Here is a 10,650-nt window from a genome sequence, read left to right as displayed (position 1 = left end):
GAAAAGTTATATTCCTGGTCCGGGGTCACACAGGCAATAAAGGGCCTAGCCATGGTTTGATCTCCAAAGCAGCCTTTCTTAAACTACTAAGAAGGCTACTGATGCTTTAGCTAAAGTGAACTTTTGAAAGCACAATTCTGGGAATTGTTTCCTCAAGTATACTAGTAAAATAAAGTATTCTCTTTTTGCTTTCTTATTTTAAAATTATGGTATCATTGGACACAATCAGCTAGTTGGAGGGCTTACCTAGGTGTTAAATGGTTAATAGAGGTTACAGTGTAAATGAAAACATCCTTTAATCTGGTCGTTGTGTCACATTTCTAACATTTCCATTTTCTTCCTTCTCTCACATCATTTACATATCAGTGTTTGCATAATTACAGCGGTTTTTTCTAATATTATTTGAGCTCTAAATATTCCCTAAAAGCTACTCTATGTCATTGTGACTGGCGCTGTTTCCTAGTATGCCTGATAGTGTGGAGGGGTAAGATGATTCCTTTTTTTGTTTTTGTCAGTGATAGCAGCTGTCAACCCCCAAAACACTGAAAAACTGATATTAATACTGTTTTTGTCAAAGCAAGGGCAAGGCACTTCAGAAGTGAATAAATCTAGAACAGCCAACACTGCAGTCTCTTGAGCAGTTTATTTGTTATAAATACAAGTCAATACCACAAGATGGCACCTTTTTACTTTCAACACCTATGATTACAAACAATTATCTTCATAAAATGGTCTCAGCTTTTTAATGTGTTGTTTTAGATATTATTGAAACCTTATAAAAGCAAGACTTTCTACAAACAGGATCGGTGTTTGATGTATATTAAATGAGGTCAGATAATTACATTTGAAAGAAGAATTTATAAATATTCAGATAAGAAAATTGAAATTACAAAAGCAGAGTTTGTCATCATTAAACTGAATTACAACTGTGTGTGGTTAATGCTATATCTACATGGATAAGTTTTTGTTAAAATACAGTTTTAGTAATCAAATAATCTACCTCATTCTCCAATTTAACCACATATTTCATTTGTACACTCTAACATTCAGTACACATTCCCTTCAGAAATGACCTAGCTTTCATCTAGTCCAGCAATTACACACACTCTGCTATTTTCAGTAGCTGCAACCCATGAAGCGCCATCATCCCCTGGCTACAAAACAAAATACAATATTTAAAGGTTAAAAACTCAGAGAATTTCTGAAATGGTAATCCATTCTCTCTGTGTTCATGAAAATAGGCAATCCAATTTGAAAGTCTTTAAACCAATGTAAACTCTAGAAAACTCAGTGTTGAAGTATGGGAAGAATAAAGACTTTGCACTAATATAGTGCGTAACAATGCAGTGTCAGACTCGTCATTTAGAGTAAATGCCTTGACTGTATTTTCCTCTGGATTGTCATTATGCTGCTGAAGATCAAGTTTACTCAAGTCTGTGGGAATTCCATCATGTTTTCTTCCTCCCAGTTCCAAACAGGAAGAGAAGGGTTTTCAGGTCCCTTGGGAAAACCAAAAAAAAATAAAACACACCCACAAACAACTTGAAAACAAAATGGCAGACCTAATAATCCTTGACTCCATGTCCAAATGAAGTTGAGGCAATATTACTTTTGCAAATTTGTATTCTGCCCAATATATCACATCTTGAGATTCCTCAAAAAACTGAGAAGTCTGAGAGCTACAAAAGAGAAAGCGGTTAAGGCAGTTGATGTCTACATTTGGATTTCTTTTTCAGATTACATGTCTAAGTCTCCATCGTAGGCTAAGGTCAGAGGCTTCTGTTGGGGAGGTGTGCTTTGATGTGGTTTTGGCTTCTTGCTGCAAAGGGAAAAAAATTCCTCAGATAAAGTAAGTTCATAGAGCTCTGTTTCATCTGCCAAAGACAATTTTAAGATATAGAAATTTAAGCGGTAAAATGACAAAAAGATTCATTTCTCTAGATGTGCAGGTTCCCTTTTGTGAATATTGAATGCTTTCACCCTTTGTTAAGGAGAAGCCATCATTTTTCACAATCTTAAAATTGGTTTAGTGGAATGAAGGAACTTAGTAGAAGAGTTGTTTTCCTTTTATATTCTTGATGATACACAACAACAGGAACGTCTTTTCTCACTAATTTTTAAGCTATTGTGACCTTCATATCACAGATGCTCAACATCATAAGCAGCTGGAGCAGCCAGGCCTCACCCTGCTGGTCTTGTTTTTAAGTAAACACACTTCTGCTCTGACCTGGAACCTGATATTTAGCTGCCAAGATGCCAGAGTGTGTCAGGAAAATTTAACCAATTCTACTCCGTGCAAAGCCATTCTCACCTGGTCTCTGCTTTACCTGAAGTCCACAACTTTGCCAGGTCAGAGAAGGCTGCTTTTCCTTCTCATGGAGAGAAAAGCTTAAGTTAACAACATTCCCAAATCACACAGCGATGCCCCAGATGTGGGGCAAAACACGTTGCAGTACACTTCTTGTTTCTTAGTATGGGGAAATCTTGTATGTATAAATGCTTGTAACCTTTAATTCTGCCACTTAACTTCTCTCACCACCACACTTATCCTCCCTCCTCAAGGTCTTTGCTTTGCCCTGCCTACACAGCCCGGCTTCATCTCTCTCCCTGTCTCCAACCTTCCATGCTTTTATATTATATTAGCATCTATTGCTTATTGGATGCATACTAAGTGCCAAGATCTGTGCTGAATGTTTTACACAAAAGCTCTCAAAACATCCCAGAACAACTCTGCAAGGGAGGCATTAGAATTAGTGCTACTTTACAGAGAAGGACTACCGAGGCTGTTTACCTTCCCTTAGGTCACTGAGTGAGTGGCAGAGCCTGAATTCTAAGCAAATCTAACAAACAGACCTGAGCTTTTAACCTTTTCACCACACTGTCCGTATATATATATATATATATATATATATATATATATACACACACACACATACACATATATATATATACATACATATATATATACACACATATATATATATATGTATGACATTCATTTGGCACTTGGTAGAAATGACATTTTTTTGTCTGCACATATGAATTAATTTTTGTATTCTGAGTGAATCTAATTTAAAAACAAAGATTTTAATCTATACAATTCAGTGGCATTTGGCAGTCACAGCATGTGTACCATCACCATTATCTAGCTCCAGAACATTTTCATCGTGCCAAAAGGCAACTCTGCACTCTTCCAAGCAGTCCCTCCCCCATTTCACCCTGCTCTCAGCCCCTGGCAGCCATTTCTGCCCCAATAGATTTTGATATCTTAAATGGAATCATGCTGTATCTGGTCTATTGTGTCTGGCTTCTTACACTTAATGGCTAAAATTGTGAATTTTATGTTATGTGAATTTTACTGCAACAAAAAATTGATAAAATTAAAATGGTTGTAGGGAGAAACTCCTAGTTTAAAATGCTCAAATTTTAATTTGAGGAGTAAAATTATTTTTTTGATTGATGTTTGAAGCAAATCATACAAGTTAAAGAAATAAATTAAAAATGGTTTTGGCAGAAACCCTAAAAGAAACTGCAGATTCTCTCAGTGCCCCCCACCCTAGCACCTGGCATGCAGCGGGTGCTCATTGAGAATATGCCAAGTGCTGGGCAGGGATGGCTGCAGGCAAACAACTTCCAACCAGAGAAGCTGCGGAGATGCAAAAACATGATTCAGAATATTCTCCAGAGGGAGCTTCAGCCTTCAATTTCCTGCTTTCCAGGTCCTCTCCAATTTTCAAAAGGGTATTGCTTACTTATGTGAATAACATTCAATTTAACTTTATCTATACTAAGTATGTTCCAGTGACTTTAATTATGCTGATGGGCTCAGGCTCTGGCATGAACCCCGCTTGACATGGAGTCCTGGGTATACCATTCCACAGCATTTAAAGGTGCTAAGAAATCACACACACACCAGAGGGTGAGGCAATCTGAAAGTGACAGCCTGTAAAACCTGATGATGGTGGTGGTGATGGGGTGGGTTGTCTTAATGGCAAAAAAGAGTACAAGGAAGTTCATCTGAAATTACAGTAGGAGTCTTCTCCCTCCCACCTCTCTTGGCTTTCTTTTTTCTGCGGGAAGGGAGCAAAGAAGAAGAGAGGGGTAAGAAATGTAGTTGCTTCCAAAACAGAGATTTTGGCAGTCTACCTTTAATGGGCATTTGCTAAAGGCCACTGGGCAAGGAGAAATTAGAGAATCCTAAGCATTGGGGAGTTGAGAATGCAAAGCCAGGAGAAAGGCTAGAGGTGGTCATATCTCTATAAAGAGACAATACTATCACCTGGGAGACACGTCAACTTGGCCTGCCTCTATGATCTAGGCTTGGAATATTCTATTCAAAATTTACACAAATATGTTTATACCACTTACCATGTTTGTAATCACGGACACTGTGGCCAGCGGGGGCTACTAATAGGTAGGCCTTGGACCTTTGTGGGCCATGTGGTGTGCTGGGGATCATTGGGATTAGGACCTCATTTATCAAGCATCTTTTCATATTGTGCAACCTCCCAATTGCCAGACACCAAAATCACAATTACGAATACATGAGATCTGAGAAGTTTTATGGCTTAGAATAGATCAGCCTCCTCTCAAATATTAATCTCTGGACCACTGAACATGGTAGTACTTTGCCGAATAGCAGCTTAGCAAGGCTTTCTGGCCAGTAAAAAAGAACCTCAGGAGGAGGAGCTGAGGGGCAAGACTGCACTCAGCAAGGCCAACACTGAGGAGGCCAGCAACTAGGAGGCTTGTCTTTAGAACCTCTGGCTTGCTTTCCTTTCTCCCTACAGTATCCATATTTTTCCTTTAGAAGTAAGTTTATTTCTTATTTTTTCCTCCTCCACTCTGGTTTCAGAAAAGGTATGATCACCTCCCTCACTCACTAAATCAGGACCCATAAATGCCTGGCACATAGGCCACCAGCACCACCAGTCATCTTGTGCCCAGGTGGACATCTCTAATCCATCACTCTATTCTCTCCTGTTGAGCTGAGGTGTAGCCTCATCATTCTTCCTAACAGCGCTCTTGACAGCCATAGCCGCTTTTAGAGTTGGCACACAGCATAAAACCATTTTGCAATCCTAGCTGTGAAAGATCACTGGCAGACACATTTTAAAGTTACCTCTTTTAGGGTCATTTGCATTTTAGCAAAGGACAAAAATGAATTAAGCCAGAAAAGTGAGCTCATTGTGGACTGACAAGCAAGCCTCTGGCACTTCTCAGCAAGGACTCATTCTCAAGCCAGGAGAGATTAACTAGTTTGATGAAAGCAGCAAACCACATTTTGTTTTGGCAGCCATTTGTGAGAGACAAGCCTTTGGAGGTGCAAGTACCACTCTCAAACTTGGGAAGAATAAGAGTGCATTACAGAACTGTGCTGGGCCAGACAGAATGGACATTATTATCTGGTGTAACTTCCAGGTGCTACATCTAGGTTAACAGCAAGTTCATCCAGTGGTCATCCCCATTAAATTGCTTCATGGATATTTACTGCCAGAGGAGAAGGGGCATCAATAATATTTCTGAAACTCCAAACACTAATGGTAGATGTTCAAAGGCTAGTATTTGAAAGAAGTAGTTTTTAGAAGGCTATTTTTTTGACATTTTCTCAGAAGCATTTTCAAGTTTTACTATAAATTGCTTTCACCTGAAGTATACACCAAAGACCTGGCATATTATAGCAGGTCTCTTGTCCTAAGGCTTCTGTTTTTGGCAAAAATATAAAATCTCTAAAACTGTCATCCTGTAACTCTTCTGCAATCCATTTAATAGAATTAGATGCTGTGAAAAATATCTATTTGGGTTTCTTTGGCGGCTCATATGTAACAGTAAAAGGTACGTGTTTTTGTAACAATAGGTCTGTAATAGGTCAACAGCTTACTTTACCTGTGAAACAAAAATCCTCTAGGAAATGTGGAAGCTATAGACATTATGTTGAGTCTAAAGAGTTTTGGGCATCACTCAAGAGAAAGAAATCACAATGACTCAAAGACCAGTAGAAAGAGCATGAACTCTAGGGATAGGCAAACTCTAGGGAGAGGCAAACCTGGGGTTGATTCTACCGTGCTGGTGACCTCAGAAAAATTATATAATTTCACTACGGATCAATTACTCTTTAAAATAGGGATGGCAATAGCAACACCTCCTTGAATTATTATGATTGAATAAGGCAATGTATGTAATATTTGACATCATATAAATATTAGATTTTTTTCCTATACTGTTTTTCTAAAAAATCACGGGCAATAAATTAGTTTATACTAATACATTTTATATATTTGCTCAATAAATCTTTATCTAATTCATGCTTTAAAACAATCCATAAAGCATAGTCATTACCTCTTCCCACCCAAACTCCCTGGAGTTTGATAGAGGAGGAAGATGTTTATATAAATAACTACAATATTATCAATCATGGGGTAACTACCACGACAAAAGAGACATGAACAAGTTATTCCAGACTGTTTAAAAAGGAAAATGTTGGTATTTGAGTTTTACAGGGATTAATGAACAGGTAGAGTACCAATAGCTAGCAATGGGAAACAAGGAGTAAGCCACAGAAGCAGAAACTTCCTTGGAAAATTAGAGGGGCAGTACCCTAAGTGCCTGATATGGTTAGGCTTTGTTTCTCCACCTAAATCTCATCTTGAATTGTAATCCCTATAAACCCCATAATCCCCACATGTCAAGAGAGAAACTAGGTGGAGGTAACTGAATCATGGCTTCCCCCATGCTGTTCTCATGATAGCGAGTGAATTCTCAAAAGATGTGATGGTTTTATAAGGGGCTTTTTCCCCTACTCTCAGCACTCAATCCATTCTGCTGCTCTGTGAAGAAGGTGCCTGTTTCTCCTTTGCCTTGGGCCATGATTGTAAGTTTCCTGAGGCCTCTCCAGCCATACAGAACTGTTGAGTCAATTAAATCTCTTTCCTTTATCAATTACCCAGTCTTGGCTATTTCTTCATAGTAGTATGACAATGGATTAATATAGTGCCCTAATGTGAAATTATTCCTCCTAAAATTATCTCTCAGAAAGAGGCAATAGTCTTTTATTCAATGACTATAAAATCTTTTATATAATGAGGGGCTACATTTGTTATACCACAAGCTTTTTTTTAAAAAAAAAAAAAAAGCAGATCATAAATATACACACAAGACAAATAAAATGGCCATCTCCCTAATATATGCAGATAGGTATTTGGATGTTAGGATAAAACTTCTGAAACAGCAGCACAAAGAGATCCAAAGAAGTGCTGTATCTCAAACAACTTGGGTGGAAATGAATATACTAAACCTGATACTGAAGTGAACTGTGGAAAGAAAGACTAAAGCAGTGATAAGAGTGACTTATCTGAAAGGTAGATGTAGACATTGAATAAAATTCTATTATGAATATGAAATTAGAGAAGACAAGCATTTTTTTTTTTTTTTTGAGGCGGAGTCTCACTCTGTCGCCCAGGCTGGAGTGCAGTGGCGCAATCTTGGCTCACTGCAAGCTCCGCCTCCCGGGTTCACACCATTCTCCTGCCTCAGCCTCCTGAGTAGCTGGGACTACAGGCGCCCACCACCACACCTGGCTAATTTTTTGTATTTTTAGTAGAGACGGGGTTTCACCGTGTTAGACAGGATGGTCTCAATCTCCTGACCTCGTGATCCACCTGCCTCGGCCTCCCAAAGTGCTGGGATTACAGGCGTGAGCCACTGCACCTGGCCGAAGATAAGCATTTTATATAATGAAATACTGTATTTATATATGATATAAGATAATAAATGGAACTATAATTTAGCACATTGATTAAATATTAGCATAGACAATTTGCTCTCTTATCGAAATCAAAGTTTATTTAAAAAGTCAATTTTTTTCTTTTTTAAAAAATTTTCCTTGTTAGAAAATGAAGACTTAAATGTGTTTGGACCTATACAACACACCAGCCTGTACAGGGTATAGGGAATTAGTAGCAGATAAATTTGAAAGAGTTTTTTGGGCTCCAGTTGTGGAAGACTTTAGTCAACTGGTGAGGCAGCCAAAACATGACTTTAGTTTTGCTGTCAGTGGGAAGCCAGAGCTCATCTATGAGTAGGAAAGGGCTGATCCCTGGAGCTAAGCTTCAAAAAGACGAATCTGGCTGTAGACTGCAGATGGGAGCCGGTCCAAATATGAGCACTACTTCCACAGGGACATTATTAAAGGCAGACATTGGGGATGAAAAAAATGGCTATGAGATACAATATGCATAAATATTTATGTAATTTGGCTACTGAAAAGTAAAGAGAAATTTCATTGGTATTTTATACTTAAAAATTCACCAAAAAAGCAATATATCCATGTAGCAAAACTGCATTTGTATCCCATGAATATATATATAAATGCTCTAGAAAGTGGTTTGTTAACAGAATTCAATGATATACCTAATTAATTTCCAGAGCCTAAAGTCATGCAGAAAGGGGCCTTAATAAATATTTGTTGTCAAAGGAATAGATTATGGTTAACACATTTTTAGGTTGAAGGGAATGGAGGAAAACAAAAAGGAAAAATGTATGTGTTACTACATGTAAATTTTTAATCTTTTAAATATTTAAGGGAAATGGGAACCATAGAATCTAGATTTGGGGATATGGCTACTAACAGCTAGAATTCATCTAAGCTTTTATAGACCGATAGACTATCTGATTACCTTACACTGGGTTGGCCTACTGATTGCTTTGAAAGCAGTTTCCTATTGACCAAACCTTCATGTCCTTCGCTGCAATTTAAGAAATTTCCTCCTTGTTTTAATCTTTTCTGGTGGTGAATGCTTCCTATTCCTTTAAACCTCATACAAAGCTTTCAAATTCACATTTGTTCATTAAAAGTAGATCTAGGCAATACTAGCCAAACATCAATTTAAATAAAGAAAATCAGTAAAAAAAAAATTGATTCTAGGATGAATGACCAACTGAAGATGATACTTTTCACTACAACAACAGGGAAATGTTAGTTGGATAGAAATCTAATTTCTAGGGATTCAATTTCTATCACTGTAGATGGCAGAAAGAATTAAAGTCACCTTATTTTCTTCATCAACTTTCACTGACCAAGAGCAAAAATTTAAAAACCTGTGTAGCCTTGGAAACAGAACTTGAGGTTAACAGACAATGGCTGAATTTGAATCAAGATTAAAACTTGGGTAAAAACTCTCCGGAAAATAGTCTCTGAGACAGATGATGAATATAAATATATTTATTAGGAGAAAAAATTGAAATAACACTTTGATCTCATTAAAATTAAAAAAAATCCATTGAAACTTCTGCTCAGAAAGCTGATATAATATTCTTAGCACACTTGAAAACATTAAAATCTACAGTTGACCCTTGAACAACACAGGTTTGAACTGCATCAACTTATATGCAGAATTTCTTCCGCCTCTGCCACCCCTGAGACAATAAGGCAAACAGCCCTTTCTTCCTCCTCCTCCTCAGCCTAGTCAGTATGAAGATGGTGAGGATGAACACCTTCATGATAATCCATAACTACTTAGTGAATAGTAAATATATTTTGTATTCCTTATGATTTTCTTAATTACATTTTCTTTTCTCTAGCTTACTTTATTGTAAGAATATACTATATAATTCATATACAAAATATGCGTTATTTGACTATGTTATTGGTAAGGCTTCTGCTCAAAAGTGGGCCATTAGTAGTCAGGTTTTGGGGGAGTCATAAATTATACTTGAATTTTCGACTGTGTGGGGAGTAGGCACCCCAGTCCTCCTCACATTGTTCAAGAGTCAACTGCATTTACTTCTGTCTGGTTTCAAGAGCCGTTCATCAACTTAAATATATTCTGTATGATAAACTAGTTATTATTTTCTGAGATTAATAAATTCTCAGAACAAGTCACTTTACAAAATGGTTTTTTTTTTTTTTTTTTGCAAATGACCATCAGTTAAATTTTGTCTCATAGCTGGTCAATATAGCAAAACAACTTGCTCTACTATTTAAAATGTGCTTACAGGTTCTTTCAACCAACTGGTCAGCTTAACCTAACCATTCAAAATTTAAGAACAAAATTTAAGAACTAAAATAATCTATGGTAATTTTCTTATCCGTGATCACAGATTAGAATTACCTGAGAAGCTTTCAAACACCCAGATGACCTGGCCACACCTAAGACTAATTAAATCAGAACCTCTGGGGAGTGAGATCAAGCCTGATTCCCTAGGAGACATCAATGTATTGTCAAAGCTGAAAATTACTGATCGAAATCAAAACACGCAAATGGAAAAGTTCTGACCAGTGATTTTCATATTATTCAAATACCAAATTTAAAAAATGTTATCTCAAATAAGAACAAAAAAAGAATGATTCCTCATTTCAACCATTCAGCCATTCCACTGTTAAAGATTATTTTTGGACTCAAGAATCCTGTTATAATGGGCAATGATCCTGAGATTTTTTTTTTAAGTATAACATGAAATCCATAAAAATATAGAACATAAACTTTTTACTAATTAGTACTTACCAAACAAGGTAGGAAGTAAATATTAGGAAAATCATGATGAGAAAAGCGCCACCTGAAACGCCATAAACCCAAATTTTTACTCGGCCATCTGTTTAAAATAGAGATAACATAAGAAGCTTAGCATACAGAAGTCTGCAGCATTTGAGAG

At 37.1% G+C, this 10,650-nt stretch overlaps 1 protein-coding gene across 1 annotated transcript in view; it reads right to left on the bottom strand.

Moving 5' to 3' along the window:
- Nucleotides 1–624: 624 nt before the first annotated feature.
- The window catches only part of THSD7B (thrombospondin type 1 domain containing 7B), a 913,367-nt gene continuing 903,341 nt past the window's right edge, over nucleotides 625–10,650 (bottom strand). The window contains exons 27-28 of the mRNA XM_019021646.4: nucleotides 10,503–10,590; nucleotides 625–1,819 (exon numbers count right to left, since the gene is read on the bottom strand). Of these exons, the coding sequence (XP_018877191.3) occupies nucleotides 1,738–1,819; nucleotides 10,503–10,590 (170 nt within the window). The 3' untranslated portion in view covers nucleotides 625–1,737. The remainder of the gene's footprint in view (nucleotides 1,820–10,502; nucleotides 10,591–10,650) is intronic.

This window comes from Gorilla gorilla, chromosome 11 (assembly GCF_029281585.2).
Source record: "Gorilla gorilla gorilla isolate KB3781 chromosome 11, NHGRI_mGorGor1-v2.1_pri, whole genome shotgun sequence".
In the NCBI taxonomy this organism is placed as follows: Eukaryota; Metazoa; Chordata; class Mammalia; order Primates; family Hominidae; genus Gorilla; species Gorilla gorilla.
Note: the sequence above shows the minus strand (reverse complement) of the source record. Positions and strands in the feature narration are given on the sequence as shown.